Source organism: Piliocolobus tephrosceles, chromosome 1, assembly GCF_002776525.5.
Source record: "Piliocolobus tephrosceles isolate RC106 chromosome 1, ASM277652v3, whole genome shotgun sequence".
NCBI lineage: Eukaryota > Metazoa > Chordata > Mammalia > Primates > Cercopithecidae > Piliocolobus > Piliocolobus tephrosceles.
This window is the reverse complement of record NC_045434.1, coordinates 59732387-59749398: the sequence shown is the minus strand read 5'-3', so window position 1 is coordinate 59749398 and position 17012 is coordinate 59732387. Positions and strand designations below refer to the sequence as shown.

At 46.3% G+C, this 17012-nt stretch overlaps 1 protein-coding gene and 1 pseudogene across 3 annotated transcripts in view; both read left to right on the top strand.

Moving 5' to 3' along the window:
- The window catches only part of LOC111522678 (alpha-1,3-mannosyl-glycoprotein 4-beta-N-acetylglucosaminyltransferase C-like), a 32448-nt gene extending 30361 nt beyond the window's left edge, over nucleotides 1-2087 (top strand). For all 3 annotated transcript variants that reach the window (XM_023186829.2, XM_023186830.2, XM_026456677.1), the window contains one exon: nucleotides 902-2087. In XM_023186829.2, coding sequence (XP_023042597.1) covers nucleotides 902-2037 — 1136 coding nt within the window. In that variant the 3' untranslated portion in view covers nucleotides 2038-2087. The remainder of the gene's footprint in view (nucleotides 1-901) is intronic.
- Nucleotides 2088-15895: 13808 nt separating this feature from the next.
- Nucleotides 15896-16707, top strand: LOC111534659 (annotated as a pseudogene).
- The last annotated feature ends 305 nt before the right edge of the window (nucleotides 16708-17012 follow it).

Genomic DNA, 17012 nt, shown 5'->3' with positions numbered 1-17012 from the left:
TATATTTGGTGGCTCTGAACTTAGAATTTTTTTGAGGCCTTTTATAGAAAGATGCACCTGTGCAGTTGTGTTCTCTTGCATATCTTTTGGACTATGCATTCCTCTGCTTATACTTCTCCACCAGTCCTGTTCTGTAGTCTCTCTGTCTTCCAGAAATTCTCCAAATTGTGTGGTTCTCCAAATAGTGTGGTTCAGGGCAATCTTTCTGTTTTTTTAATTGGAATTTTGTTTTTGTTTTTTAGGATAAGGGTGTTGGAAGTTTTGGTTTGTGTGTGTATGTGTGTGTGTGTGTGTGTGTGTTTGAGACACAGTCTCACTCCATTGGCCAGGCTGCAGTGCAGTAGTTCAATCACGCCTCACTGTAGCCTCAAACTCCCAGGCCCAAGTGTTCCTCCCACTCCCACCTCGAAAGTAGCTGGCACCACAGGCCTATGCCACCACATCCATCTAGTTTTTTTGTAATTTTTGTAGAGACAGGTTTTGCCATGTTGCCCAGGCTGGTCTTGAATGCCTGGGCTCAAGCAGTCCTCCACCTTGGTCTCCCAAAGTGCTGAGATTCACACCTGAGGTTGAAATTATAGGCATGAGCTTAGTGAAATTTGGGGTAGGAGGAATTTGGGGTGGGGCATAGCTGCAAATACTAGTTTGTCATCTTTATCCATTTCCCCCACAATTGTTTTCAACAGCAGTGATTTTAAAAAGAACTCTCAACTTGTGACCAGATGTTAACTCCTAATATGGTCTGTAGTCAGTCCTGGGGGAGAGAAAATGTAAAATAACCACAGGAATATATAAAAGTTGGCATATGGAAAGACCTAAGAGAATATCATAGCCTTACCCATAGCAAATACTTTCCTAATTTCTCTAAGTTGACAAAGGTCCTTTTTCTCCCCAATCCTAGAACTGCTGACCATAGGGATTTCTTCAGTGCAGCGTCCCCAAGGAAGCTACCTCTTGGACACCCTGCGATCTCTCTTCTTTGCTTCCTCCTTGTCTGAGCAGAAATACTTCACTGTTCTGGTACACCTGGCAGATCCTGATCCCAACTGGCTTGATCAAATGATCTCCAATATCTCAACCCTCTTTCAACCATACGTCCAGGCCAGACAGCTAGTAGTGATCAACACTCCTCTTAAAAGCTATCTTCCCTTAAAGAACCTTAAGAAAAACTTTAATGACACTCCCACCCATGTAACCTTTCGCTCCAAGCAAAATATGGATTATGCCTTCCTGATGAACTTTGCTACCAACTACTCTGACTATTTCCTGATGATCGAAGATGATGTGAAATGTGCTCCTGGATTTGTCTCCCAGATTGCTACTATACTGTCTGCCTGGGAAAGGAAAGCTTGGGTGACTCTGGAGTTCTCTAGGCTGGGCTTCATTGGAAAACTCTTTCATGCCAGAGATCTCCCCTGCTTTGTTCGTTTCCTTCTCCTTTTCTACCAAGAAATGCCCTGTGACTACCTTCTCTCCCATTTCCGTGACCTTCTCATGCAGAAAAAACCAATCCAATTCTTCCCCTCCCTCTTCCAGCACATGGGCAATTACTCCTCCTTTGAAGGTCAATTGAACAGCCTCACAGATAAAGAGTTTGAGGGAAATAACATTGGCCCTCCTGGCAACCCTGCTGCCACCATTCACACTAGTCTGAATGTTACCAATGCCTCTGTTCTTATGAATGCCTATAGTCTGGATAAGAATTTCTTTTATATCAAGGAGGCTAAGGCTGGCAGCCACCTGACTGTGGTTTTGGACATACCTGCTACAGTGTTCCGAGTTCAGGTGCTGACTGGCTCTGAACTGAAAGAGGAGAATCAGGTGAAAGAGGGACAGGTAGAACTGGGCTATGACTCTACCAATCGGATTAATGACTGTGATGACTACATTCTGCTGGGGCTACTGGTGAATGGCATCCTGGATAAGCAGGTGTTATCTGAAGAGTCTGGGAAGAAGGTGAAATGTGTGAGATTGCTTGTAACAGCTGCTCTGCCCTCGGGATTAATAGTCAGGCACATCAACCTCTGGATTAAGTAACGTTTAAGTAATATGAGGAGATTCCAGTAGGACTTCTGGGAGTGCTCAGGTTGGAGGGATAGTCTACAGAAGTAACAAAACATTAAAGTCTGGAAATTGGTCAGGTATATCTCTTTACTGGATCATTTCAGGATTCTAAGTACAGAAGACACAGCATGTTGAAAGGCCAAGAGAAGGTAACATCCTTTGGGTCACCTTCATGGGTGATCCTAGAGGCATGGGTGGATAGAAGGGGTTTCTTAAGACGCTCTCTGGTTTTCTTTTCTTTTCTTTCTTTCTCACTCTCTTTTTTTTTTTTTTTTTTTTTCTCAAAGTCTCACTGTCGCCCAGGCTGAAGTGCAGTAGCGTGATCATAGTTCACTGCAGTCTCCAACTCCAGGCCCAAGCAATTCTCTCACCTCTTCCTCCAAAGTAGCTGGGACCACAGATGCATGCCACTAGGCCCAGCTAATCTTTTATTTTTTGTAGACATAGGGTCTCACTACATTGCCCAAACTGGTCTCAAACTCCTTGGTTCAAGTAATCCTCCCACTTTAGCCTCTCAAAGTGCTGGGATTACGGGCATGAGCCACTATGCCCAGCTCCTTCTCCAGTGTTCTATCTATAAGGGTCTACCATCCAAAGTTCTTTCCTTAGATCAGTAATGCCAGACCTCTACAAATAATAGGAACATGTGAGTAAGAATAACTGATGCTCACGTCAGAAGACTCTAACAGTGCATGAGAGAAGACAAAAGTCCTTCCACCAGCCAGGAAATGGATTCGTTAAAGACAACTTCCTATGTGACAGGAAAAAGTCAATCAGCTAAGAATATGACTCTTTTATCTGTGATCTCATTTTTCCATTATAAGATATTCGTTCATTCCATAAACATTTATTCGAGTACCTTTTATGTTTAGGCACAGTTCCCTTCTACATAATCAGCCAAAATGCCAGAGCATTCCTTTGTAAACACCATTAAAATTACTAAAAATAATGTGTTGTGATTTCTGCTAGTTTCTCTAGTCATATCTATGGGATTATAGGTAACTTGGGTATTTCTGTTAGGAAACACTTTGGATATTTTACTAACATCTTTATTTCAATTTGGCTATGAAATCTTTATTTCCAGAAAAATCTAGTCCCTGAGCTCAACTCATGTGCAGGGCCTGCAGAGGGGTTTTCACTACCTTGAAAACTATAATCCATGAAGGATTAGAAAAGGAGAAAAAGGATTAGCAAGGAGAAAAGTAAAGGAAAGGAACACTTTAAGAGGAATACTTGGAGCTGGTCTTGGTGGCTTCTGCCTATAATCCTAGCACTTTGGCAAGTCAAGGCAGGAGGATTGCTTGAAGCCAGGAGTTCGAGATCAGTCTGGGCAACAAAGCGAGACCCATCTCTCTCCAAAAAAACAAATCCAGGTGTAGTGGTGCACCCCTGTAGTCCCAGCTACTAGGGAGGCTGAGGAAGGAGGATTGTTTGAGCCTTGGAGGTCAAGGCTGCAATGAGCTGTGATTGTATCACTGCATCCCAATCCGGGTGACAGAACAAGACCCTCTCTCAAAAAAAAATAAAATAAAAAGAGGAATACTTGGGAAGAACTCAAATAAAAAGCCAGACAGAGTGTCCTAATAAGTCATAATCAAAGTGGTTAGAAAGAACTAGAAAATTTGGAAACAGAATAATGGCATGGGAGCAAAATAGGAGGTTGAGGTTTGGGGACATCAGATGCAGGGGAATGGGGCAAGCATATGTGGCAGCCATGAGAGTGTAGGGATCAAATCTCCACTGTGGCCAGCATGATTGGTCCCACCACTCCCCTTTGGACCTACCACAGTGTGGTGCCAAGGCTTCACTTCCCACAGGCTGTGACTAACCACAGCAGAATGGTACAAAGCCAGCCCCTTTTGGCAAGATGAGAGACACCTCTGAGAGGTGATTTTACCCTGAGGACTCCCCATAAACCTATTACAAACTTCCTTAGACCACACTGCAGTCCTGGTCTTTCCCTAGCCAATCCTTCTTTCTCTGTCACCTTCCACAGTTGTCATACCTTCCCTGCAGGCTGAATTTTCTCCCCGCCTTTTCCTTCTCCCTTCACTAATAAATCTCTCTGGTGTCTAACCCCCGTTTTTGTGTCAGCTGCTTGGCAAGTGTGAACTAACAAAAATTTTGGTAAATTTCTGTGATCTAAGAAAAACAGATGGCAAGATGAGGACCTGGGACTGGCTTATTCATGACTTTCAGAGAGTTGTAGTAATAGAGGTTAAAATAGGCTAATAGAGCATGGTATCACTGTGGAAAAAAATATGCAGATGGCCAGGCGTGGTGGCTCACGTCTGTAATTCCAGAACTTTGGGAGGTCGAGGCAGACGGATCACAAGGTCAGGAGTTTGAGACCAGCCTGGCCAACATAGTGAAACCCTGTCTCTACTAAAAATACAAAAAAAAATTAGCCAGGCGTGGTGTCGTGTGCCTGTAATCTCAGCTACTTGGGAGGCTTAGGTGGGAGAATCACTTGAATCTGGGAAGCGGAGGTTGCAGTGAGCTGACATCACGCCACTGCACTCCAGCCTGGGTGACAGAGTGAGACTCCATCTCAAAAAAGAAATATCTATATCTATCTATCTATCTATCTATCTATCTATCTATCTATCTATCTATAGACAAGGCCAGGCTTGGTGACTCAAGCCTGTAATCCCAGAACTTTGGGAGGCCAAGGCAGGTTGATCACCTGAGGTTGGGAGTTCGAGACCAGCTTGACCAATATGGTGAAACCCTATTGAAACCCTATTTTTTTCTACTAAAAAAAAAACACACAAAAAAATTAGCCAGGCCTGGTGGCATGTGCTTGTAGTCCCAGCAACTTGGGAGGCTGAGACAGGAGAATTGCTTGAACCTGGGAGGAGGAGGTTGCAATGAGCTGAGATCATGCCACTGCACTGCAGCCTGGGTGACAGAGTGGGACTCTGTCTCAAAAAAAAAAAAAAATTATATTTATTATATGCAGTCACTAAGGATGCTACTTAGCATCTGCAACCAAAACAAAGCGAGAATGAAAGAGCAGGAGTCTGAGGGCATTCATCCCAATAAAGAGTCACAATCCTTGCTTAGTTTCTGAACTTGAGTCACTTTTCAGATCCATACTGATTGATAGAGGAGATGGTCAGATCCTTAGAAGGAAAGGACCTGGAACACTGAAACACACATGTCCTGTAATAACTCCTCTAATCTTTACCCAAAGGTACCTACAGCCATCTATGTAGGTTTATGCAACTCTGGAATACTCAGACATTTTCACAACTATTGAACACAAGGTCTGAGTTGATGTTGATGCCCAGAGATTCAAAGCTTAAGGCTTAAGGGGGCCAGGTTATAAATGGAGTCTCTGCCAAAGTCATGCTTACCATGAGACCACTGGGTCCATAGACCCATACAGTGGTCATTTTCCCAGACCCTGAGCAGGAAATGATATATTTGTCTCAAGTATAAGCTAATGCATATTGGGGCACCATATTGGAACCTTGGCCTATGGAATAAGAGCAATCATAGTGGGGAAGACCAAGCCTCTGAAACTGCCCCCATCCTTGGCCAAGATAGTAAATCAAAAAGTATTATGTCCTAGGTTAGGGGATGATGGCAGAGATTAGAGCCATCATTGAAGAACCTAAAGGATACAGAGCTAGTGGTCCTTAGTGTATGTCTGTTTCATTCATTCGTCTGGCCCCTGCAGAAACCACATGGATCCTGAAAAATGACCATAGACAAACTCATCCAATTAAGTAGCTGTGATCACAGCTGCTGTGCCAAATATGGTATCATTACTAAAACATATTAATAAGCGCTTCGTTTATGTGATACAGTCATTGATGTGGCAAATGTGTTCTTGTCTATTCTGATTATGAAAGGTCAGAAACATTTCATATTCACAGGAAATGACAATATTCATTCATATTTTTGCCCAAGAACTGTGTTAACTCTCTGGGCCTCTGTCACAATAGAGTCCAAAGAGATTTAGGCTGCCTAGGCATCCCACAGAACATCATATCAATCTATCACATCGATGACATCATGCTTAGATTTAGGCTGCCTAGGTATCCCACAGAACACCATATTAATTCATGACATCGATGACATCATGCTTATTAGGCAGGACAAGCAAGCTGTGACTTAGATGCTGGAGGCCTTGGTAATAGGATGGGAAATAAACCCTGCAAAGATACAGACACTTGCCCCACTTAACTGAAGTTTTGTTTTGTTTTGCTTTTTGTTTTTTGTTTTTTGCTTTTGGAGACAGAGTTTCACTCTTGTTGCCCAGGCTGGGGTGCAGTGGCACAATCTTGGCTCACCGCAACCTCCACCTCCCAGGTTCAAGCGATTCTCCTGCCTTAGCCTCCCGAGTAGCTTGGATTACAGGCGCCTGCCATCACGCCCAGCTAATTTTGTATTTTTAGTAGAGGCTTCACCAGGTTGGTCAGGATGGTCTCGAACTCCCAACCTCAGGTGATCCGCCCGCCTCGGCCTCCCAAAGTGCTGGGATTACAGGCAAGAGCCACCGCGCCCAGCCGACTGAAGTTTTTAGGGCTCCAAAGGTTAGAGGAATGTCAGGATAATCTCTCCAAAGTAAAGGACAAATTGCTGCATGTTGCCTCCTCTACCATGAAAAAGAAAGCACAGCGCATTGTAGGCTTCCCTGGGTTCTGGAGACAGTATTTTCCATGCCGGGGAATACTGCTCCAGTTCCTTTACTAGGCAACACTGAAAGCTGCTAGCTTAGAGTAGGTCCTGGAGCAAGAAAGGGCTTTACAACAGATCCAGACTACAAAGAAAGGAGTCTTGCAACTTGGGTCATGTGATCCAGCACACTTGGTGGTGTCAGAGAGTGACAGGGAAAGATACAGAGTAGAGTTTGTGACAAGCCCCAGTGGGGAATCACAAGGGATTCTGGAGTAAGTCCATACTATCTGCATCAGAGAATTATAGGCTTTCTGAGAAACATCTCTTGGCATGCAGTTGAGCCCTGGTGGATACAAAATGCTTCAGCATGGCCACCTGGTTAATGTGTCCAAAACTTCCCATTATGAGCTGAATTATGTCATAAGCTCAGAAGTCATAGTGTTGTACAGGCCCAACAGCAGTCCATCAAAAGATGAAAATGGCACATCTGGGATCAAGCCTGAGCGGGGCAGGATATAGTAAGCTTCAAAAGCAGGTAGTTTAGACTTCCATGTCAACCAGCACGGTGGCACCATACCCTCTCCCAACTCACACCCATGGCCATATGGAGGGACCCATATGAGCAGTCGAAAGAAAGGGAAAAGGCTCAAGCTTGATGTAAATATAAGTCTGCTCAATATGTAGGTAGGGTGGGATGCAGTGGCTCATGCATGTAATCCCAGTACTTTGGGAGGCTGAGGCCAGCAGATCACTTGAGCTCAGGAATTCAAGACAATCCTGGGAAACGTGGCGAAAGTCAGGCATGGTGGTGCATATCTGTAGTTCCAGTTACTTGAGTGACTGAGGAAGGTGGATCGCCTGAGCCCAGGAGGTCAAGGCTGTAGTCAGCCGTGATCATGCCACTGCACTCCAGCCTGGGTGACAAAATGAGACCCTGTCTCAAAAAAAAAAAAAATTGTGGATAGAAGCTGAAAAGGGATGGTGGCTGCATGATAGCCACATTCAGGGGTAACCTGAAACACAGTAGAGAAAGAAAATCTTCACAATGAGCAGAGCTCTGAGCAGTGTGCCTGGTCATTCACAGTTCCTGGACAGTGGCCAGGACTTTGGACAGTGGCCAAAGGTCTGGCTCTCTGATCAGGGACCTGGAAGGAAAAGCACTAGAAGAAGAGATAAGAAGGATGAGATAGAGGAATGTGGAAGGACAAATGGGCTTGTGTACAAAGTGTGAAGAATTTTGTATCTTCAAAAGTACCCTCTTTCCTGCCCCGCTCAGGCTTTGAAAGAGGCTCTGAACAACTATGTAGACAAATGACTCGGCCAACTGACATTAGCCAACCTGAAAGTGGCACGAGGACACATTAGTGGGTGGCTACTGTGGCAGATATGGAGGCTACATGCGGACTCAACAGCATAGACTCGCACTTACCAAACTGACCTAGCTATTGCCGCCTTTGAATATCCACTCTGTCAGCACTGGAGACCCATGCAAGTCCCCAACATGGCCCTGTTCTTTGAGATGACCAAACAGACACTCAGCAGCAAGTTTACTACGCTGGGCCTTTCTATTCTGGAAAGGCCAGTGGTTCCTCATAGACCATCATTTTTGAATATGGTTTGTCTTTTCCTGCCCACAGTGTCCCAGCCAGCACCACTATCTAGGAGCTTATAAAATGCATGACATCAGGCATGGAGTCCCATACAACATAGCGTCCAACCAGGGGATCCACTTCACAGCAAGGGAGGTACAGAAGTGGGCCACTGACAATGAGATCCACCAGCCATATTATGTTACCCTCCACCTAGAAGCAGCTGGCCTTATGGAGCACTGGAATAGCTTTCTAAAGGTACAGCTGAACTGCCATCTCAGAGACGACACTCTGAAACGATGGCAAGTCATTCTTCAGGATGAGGCATATGTATTAAATCAGAGACCTCTATATGGCTTCCAAAAGGAAGAATACATGGGTCTGGAAACCTAAGGGTGGATGCAGGCATGGACCCCATGTACCATCACTTCAATGGCCCAGTGGGGGATTTTATATTTCCCATCCCTGCAACTTTGGACTCTTCAGCACTGGAACAGGTGATTTCCCAAAATTAGAAAAAGGCATTCCTTTCTAAAGTGTGTGACTTCCGGTTTGAAAAGCCCAAACTGGGGCTTTTATTGGTGGATTTTAGTTTCTTGTCATTCCCCTTGTACAGAACATGATCTGTATCACAGCTCAGATGAAGAGGCCCTGGGCTTGAGATTTTCAGCTCAGAGATGGGGTACATTTCTGATACAAAGCTGGATTATTCCAAAAAAAAGCCGTCATAAGCAAACAAACAAAAACAGGCCCTAGTTATTTAAAAAGAATATGAGTAGGTAGTCAAGTCCCCGTCAGCTGGCTTGGGTAGTAGTTAAGGATCCCCACTAGGCATTACATGCCAACTGGGGAGCAGGGAAAGATCCAGAGAAACTCCAGTAACTCTTGGCCTCCCAGGTTAGGAGGCTGTCCCAATAGGATAGACTAATCCTGACCATATCATCAATGAGCCTGGAGCCTCTGGTCCCAGTGACAGCGCGGTCAGAGTGACTCCACATCTTCCTGGAATGTAGACTAAGGTCCTGCTGTCTGACCCAATTTTTTTGAGAAGAGAGCTGGGGCTGACTATAGAGAGCCTGATACTCATTTAAAATACCTGGGATGAGGCCAAAATCAATATAAGGATTAATAAGCTCCTTCCAGCTTCTCCCAGCCCTTTCTGATATTTTCTAACATCATGTAGAAGACAGGTTGAGTAGGAAACCTAATGTAGAAGAGAGGTTGAGTAGGAAACTCAAGTGCACCCAGCCCTGTTTTCAATACCTGCTTCTGTTTTATTTTTCTTCTACTATATTGTCCCCACCCATCTTACCTGAATCTGTCCATCACGCTGTCTTTTACTGGTCTTCCATACATTCTAAAAGCTGTTTATGGGGTGAAGACCAGAGAATACACTTGGTGCTAGAGGTCAACATTAAGTTGGGTAGCCTAAGGTCCCTGAGCTAAGTCTTCCCAGGAGTTAGAGTCCGAAAATGCAAATACCAAAAGGAGCCATGGCCAAAGGCAGAAGCAGGGCAGCATCTAGCAAGAGCAGACCTTTGATAAATGCTCCTTCCCTCCACTTCTCTTGGCCTCATCTCCTCATCTTTAATATAGAGATGATAATAAATACATTCAATGGCATTTGTGAGGACTCAGCACAAACACATTAGCAGGTGACTTCCCATCACCATCACCATCACCGTCACCATCACCACTGTGTCTGGCAAAAAAGTTGCTCAGTCAATATTAGCTCTCTCGACTCTATCTTTCTTTTCTTCTTGTCTTCTTTTTTTTTTTGTCAGAGTTTTGCTCTGTCACCCAGACTAAGTGTAGTGTAGTAGCAGTGGTGTGATCACAGCTCATTGCAGCCTCAACCTCTTAGGCTTAAGCAATCCCCTACCTCTGCCTCCCAAGTAGCTGGAACTACAGTTGCATGCCACCATGGCCAGCTAATTTTTTAAAATTTTTTGGTAGACACGGGGTCTCACTGTGTTGCCCAGGCTGGTTTCAAACTTCTGACTTCAAGCAATCCTCCCATCTTGGCATCCCAAAATGCTGGGATTATAGGCACCTGGCCCGTTTTCCTTTACACTGTATCAGAAGTGGTGATTGAAACATTTAATAATCTAGATGCAACAAGCACTTTCCAATCAAAACAGGCACTGGCTCCAATGCTAGGGCAGGGTCCTAGAAGCCCCCTGCAGAGCCAGGTCTTAACTCTTTTATTGCTAAGGTCCTGGAAGGTCTGGGGAGCCTGAGGGAAAGGGCAAAGGTGGCTAGGACATGGGGCACACCTAAAGACAACAGATGTTTACTAACTGGTTCCCAGGTCAACACCAACCCTGCATTATTCACAAGAGTCTTCACAATCTGGATCAAACTTCTCAGACTCTGCCAGGTGCAGTGGCTCACAACTGTAATCCCAGCAGTTGGGGAGCCCAAGACAGGAGAGTTGCTTGAGATTGAGAAGTTTGAGACCAACCTGGACAACATGGCAAAACCCTGTCTTTACAAAAAATACAAAAATGAGCCGGGCATGGTGGTGCATGCCTATAATCCCAGGTAGTCAGGAGGTGAGGCAGGAGGATCACTTAAGCCCAGGAGAGCAAGGCTGCAGTGAGCCATGATCATATCACTGCGCTCCAGCCTGGGCAACAGAATGAGACCTTGCCTCAAAAAACAAAAATAAAAGGGAGAATGTTATGTATAGTTTTTCCAAAAAGTTCCTTGGCACTAATAAAGTTTGGAGAAGCTGGAACTTTTCCAAAAAGTTCCTTGGCACTAATAAAGCTTAGAGGACTACTAGTTGGTAAGTGATGGCCGTAGGTAAAACAAGTCCGAGTCTAAGCAGGTTGTTTCTGTAGCTACTAGAGGAAAATGGTTTCAGGTTACAAAGGCAGTTTCAACAGCCAGACTTGTGCAGAATTACATTGTTGGAACAATATTATGTTCCCTGAGTGCTCTTCCCACCTGACTCTGTTTTTGTTGAGCATTTCCTGGTTTATTATAAAGGATATTACAAAGAATACAGATGAATAGATGAACAGGACAAGATGTAGAGCATGGGGTGTGGAGCTTCTGTGCCCTCCCTGGGCTCACCACCGTCCAGGAACCTCCAGTAAACATTGGTGTTTCCCTGAGTTCTGTGAGTGTGCCAGCAAATTAATAAAACCCAAAGAAGTGGTTGTGGGAACCCCAACTTAAAGCTAGTCGGTCAGAAGTTCCGGAGGCCTGGACTTTCTACTGGTGTCTTATGAGCGGGGTGGTCTTGTAGGACTGAGCCCTCAGTCTCTGGGATCTGATGCTGTCTCCAGGTAGACAGTGTCAGAACTGAACTCAGCTGGAGTTGCTTGGTGTGTGGGAAAACATGCCTATAATCCCAGGTAGTCAGGAGGTGAGGCAAAACAAAACAAAAACCACGTGTGGTTTTCGGTAAGCCCTCAAGCCACATTTTCTGTTAGACAAAAAGACGTCAGTGGATATAGTGCTCCCAACACAGTGAGGTCTTCTGTGTTGATTGTTGTTGTGTGAAAGAATAGAAAAAAAGAGTTTATGTTTTCCCACTCAATATGCAGAGTGATACAGTCACTTTGGTAAACAGTTTGGCAGTTTCTTTCTCTTTTTTTTCTTCCTCTTGTTCTTCTTCTATTTTTTAAATTTTATTTATTTATTTATTTTTGAGACAGGGTCTCTGGAGTCTACCCAGGCTGGAGTACAGTGGCATGATCACAGCTCACTGCAACCTCCTGGGTTCAGGCGATCCTCACACCTCAGCCTCCTGAGTATCTGGAACTACAGATGTGCGCCACCATACCCAGATAATTTTTGTAATTTTTGTAGAGATGGTGTCTTGCTATGTTGCCCAGGCTGGTCTTGAACTCCTGGGCTGAAGGGATTCACCCACCTCGGCCTCCCAAAGCACTGGGATTACAGGCATGAGCCACCCCACCCAGTCAAGCCTATAGTTTTAAAACATATGGCCTTGTAAGAACAACACGAATATAAGTAAAACTATAACTGTAGGGAGGAAGAACTGGAAAAACATTCCTAGCAATGGAAAAGAAAGAATAAAGAGAAGAAAAGGGTGGCTCATACCTGTAATCACAGCACTTTGGGAGGCTGAGGCGGGTGAATCATTTGAGATCAGGAGTTCAAGACCAGCTTGCCAACATGGTGAGACCCTGTCTCTACTAAAAATACAAAAATTAGCTGGGCATGGTGGCGCATGCCTGTAATCCCAGCTACTCGGGAGGCTGAGGTAGGAGAATCGGTTGAACCCAGGAGGCAGAGGTTGCAGTGAGCCGAGATTGCACCACTGCACTCCAACCTGGGCGACAGAGCGAGACTCTGTCTCAAAAACAATAAATAAAAAATAAAAATAAAGAGAAGAAAAGGAAACTTCAGCGGCCCACTGGGCAGTTGTGGGCCCAAGGGAGAACTGGAGATTTGAAGAGCAATTTCTGGTGATGAGGAAACCGCCCCCGCCCCCACGACAGGCAGCACAGTGAGGCAGTATCCTGGGGACAGAGGTGTGTCATGGCAGCAGTGACTCGTCCAGGAGGCCCTCTCATACAGAAAGAGGTCATTCAAAAGTCACCTTTGCCGGGCACGGTGGCTCAAGCCTGTAATCCCAGCACTTTGGGAGGCCGAGACGGGCGGATCATGAGGTCAGGAGTTCGAGACCATCCTGGCTAACACGGCGAAACCCCGTCTCTACTAAAAAATACAAAAAGCTAGCCAGGCGAGGTGGCGGGCGCCTGTAGTCCCAGCTACTCGGGAGGCTGAGGCTAGAGAATGGCGTGAACCCGGGAGGCGGAGCTTGCAGTGAGCTGAGATCCGGCCACTGCACTCCAGCCCAGGCGACAGAGCGAGACTCCATCTCAAAACAAAAAAGAAAAAAAAGTCACCGTCGACTGTCTTTGAGTCCGCCAGTTTGAATCTGAAAGTAACTGACAGTTACTTTCCAAATGTCAGGGTTTGAAGTAAAAGACTAGAAAGCTGGTTTTGAAAGTATATCCCACCCTCAACCCTGCTTCACCCAGAAACAGGTGCTTGACATGAGTTCAGAAGGGTGAGCAGCCCCTATTCCTTAGGTGGCGCAAGTGGTGGGAAGAGTGGAACCAGGAGGGAAAAAGTTTAAGGAAATATTTAAGCAGTAGTGTGCAGGAAGAGGGATGAGGGGAAGGAGGTAGGAGGCTGCCAGGCAGAAGGAAATACCCAGATGCTCTCTGAGCAAGAGGAACTCAGGATACATATAACCAACTCACATTTCTTTGCACAGCTGCTCCCAGTCCCAGCACCATGCACTGCTGCCTATGGAGATATATCATTGTTGCTGTATCCTTAGTCATCCTGGGCTTCATTCTCCAAGAGAATAAAGAGGAGCATGTTGAATACAGTGTATTATGATGAGTACCAAAGATCAAGGCTGCAGCAGTTTGTCAACCCTTCAGTACGAGGGAAAGTTTTTCAAATTTGTGAAATACTCTAGTCTCATCATAGGAGTTCTAAGGAGAGAACACGTGAAGAATCACGAGAATGTCAGGTAAAAAAAAAAAAATGAACCAGTCTTGAAATATGGGTGGGATTTGACTAGGGGAAGGGAGGAAGAAAGGGGACTGCAGGTGTGGAGAGGGCAGTGCATGCCCACCTCTAGAGGACCAGGCTGACTGGCAGGACCAGCAGGTGATGAGGACTGCCTGAGTGCTGGCCACCTCCCGATCAGGACCTAGCATGGAGATGTTATTTTTCCTATTTCTCACATGAAGGATTGGAAACAGCTTTCCTAAGTGGACAACATCTGCAAGTGAGAAGACCAAACCCCACACAATTCCTGGCCAGGCTTTGAAATCCACATTTTTCATAAAACACCTCAGACCAGCTGGAGCTAAGCACAGGGCAGGTGTGGGGAGTGGTTCAGAAATGTGTGTGTGGTCAGATTTGAGCAAAAGAAAGGACTCTAGAATTGAGGCACTGGGGCCTATGTTCCTTGAGGACAGGGCCAGGCACTGGGCACCAGCACATCTCACAGAACCTAGCCCAGGCCTAAGCCGAGGTAGACGACACTGGCCAGCCTGACAGCAGTGGGGTCAGGCAAGTGCTTACTCCGCACAAGCCTTGGCCCTTCCCGCAGGCACTCCACACAAACCTGGGAGCCCCACTTCCCAACTCAGGAGCCGTGGCCAGTGCTGGAAAGCCCTGCGTGTTCTCATGATGAGGTGGGGAGAGCGGTTCCCTGAGCCCCACACTCGGCTTCCCTGGGCACAGGAAGCTGGGGCTTGCCCAGCCTGTCCTAAAAGGGGGATCTGCTCCTCAATTGTCTCCAGAGAATCTGGGGGTGAACCTCAGGACTGACATATCTTATCCTCAGAAGGAAAAGGAGGACATAGCTTGGCAAATAGCTGTCAAACAAATCAACTACAAAAGCAAGAACCATCTGTGAACCTTCAAGGAGATGCAGAGAGATTCATCTCTTCTCCAGCACGCCAGCTACCAATTCCTGGCTGGAGCCCCTCCCCAGGAAAAGAGTGAGTACCTGGGAGGGAGTGGTCTGACCGGGAGAGGATCAGACAGAGTATTTTAGCCAGAAAAGGGAAGGAGGGTCAAAAGGTAAGCGACTAGCATGTGGCAAGGGAAGAGTGTGCTCTGAGGCAGGGCCACGCTGTGGAATTTGGTCCATGTTATAATCCTGAGCGTGTTTTCCTCCCATCCGGTCACCTCTTGAATGACCAACAGGACAGAAGGGCCATAGTGACCCTGGGAAGGAGCTGTTCCATAGTGAAGCTCAGTTATGGTAGGCCCCCAGGGAGGGGAAAACAGGAAGGGGAAAGAGCCAAGGGGAGCCATGGGAAAAGGCATTGGGTAGAGGGCAGGCAGAGAGGGCCGTGTGGACTTCAGATCTCAGTGCACTAGACTGTTGGACCCTTGGGTTTACATAGATTTCCAGAGATCCTCTAATCCAGGTCTGGTTGAACTGTGGTAGCTGAAATAACGCTAAAGGTCAAGGCCAGGCTAAGATACTTTGCCAACCCAGCAATTTGCCTTTGGTACCCAGCAGCCTTGCCCATGAGAGAGAGCTTTGCCCTTCATAAAGCTTCCCCAAGAGCCTTCCAAAATATTGACCACGATACTTTGACGAAATAAAATCACATCACAATTTCTGGTCAGATATTAACCTCCCATCTGGACTACATGCCCCAGGAAAAGGAATGTGAATTGTCACTGGGATCGGCATAAGGGGAAGACCTGGAAGGAGAGTCCTAGGAACTCTTCACCAGCCTGAAGTGCTCATGTGCCTCGCGTCTCCCCCAGAACTGCTCACCGTGGGGATTACCTCAATGCAGCATCCTCGTGGGAGCTACCTCTTGGACACCCTGCAGTCCGTGTTCCAAGCTTCCTCAGAACGTGAGCTGGAGTATATCGTGGTGCTGGTCCACCTGTCAGGTCCTGACCCTGAATGGCTCGTCCAAACAGCTGCCAATATTTCAGCTCTCTTCACAGCACAGATTGGGGCCGGGAAGCTGCTGGTCATCCATGGTGGCTCCCCTCTCCCAGGAGATCTGAGTGACGTTAATCACTCGTCACCCTGTGAAGCCCTCTGTTCCAGGCAGAAAGTAGGCCATGCCCTCCTCATGAACTTTGCTAGTAACCTCTCTGATTATTTTCTTTTGTTGGAAGATCATATTCATTGCGCCCCCAAATTCGCTGCTGCCATCTCTCCGGCATTATCAGCCTGGAAAGAACTGCCTTGGGTGATCCTGGAGTTCTCCCACCTGAGCATCTCTGGGAAAGTTTTCCGCACCAGTGACCTCTCCTGCCTGACCGCTTTCTTGTTCCTCTTCCGTAAGGACACTCCTACTCACTTGCTTCTCTCTGAATTTTGTCTTCTCTTGGCCCAGAATGTTCCTATTCATTTCAGTCCCTCTGTCTTCAACCACACAGGCGATTATTCTATGTTTCATGAATATGCTTTCCTGTGGAGAAGGACAGGGTCTTTGGTGAACCAGATAACCCTGTTGCTACTGTCCTCACTGACATGGTGTCAATGTTGGCTGTGATTCCACAGTACACTTATACACTGAACAAGGAGGGCTACTCTACCTTAGATCCTTTGAAAGGAAACTACTTGACCGTGATTCTGGACAAGCCATAAAAAGTCACCCAGATAGTGGTACTGACAGGCTCTGACAAAGACGGGAGGTACCGACTGCAGCAGGGGCAAGTGGAACTGGGCTATGACCCCCAGGAGGATCCCAAATCCTGTGCTCGCTATGCCCTGCTAGGGCCACTGGCGGGAGGAAATTTCGACCAGATAGTATTTTTTGAAGAAGAGTCTGTGGAAGAGTTGAGTTGTATCCGGCTGCTGGTGTTGGCATCTCAAGAGTCTTGGCTCCTGATCAAGCAGATCAAAGTCTGGACTGAGCCTGATGAAGAGGAGAGATAGAAGGCACAATGGGGATTCTGGAAGAATTGGGTTTGAGAATGGAATCTATGTGGTTGAGAAGAAATAAATCCAGGCACTGATCCAAGTCTACTCATTCTTAGTAGGGTGGTCATATAATTTATTATTCAAACTAGGACACTTTTTTTTTTTTTTTTTGAGACAGAGTTTTACTCTTGTTGCCCAGGCTGGAATGCAATGACACAATCTCGGCTCACTGCAACCTCTACCTCCCGGGTTCAAGCGATTCTCCTGCCTCAGCCTCTTGAGTAGCTGGGATTACAGGCATGCGCCACCACACCTGGCTA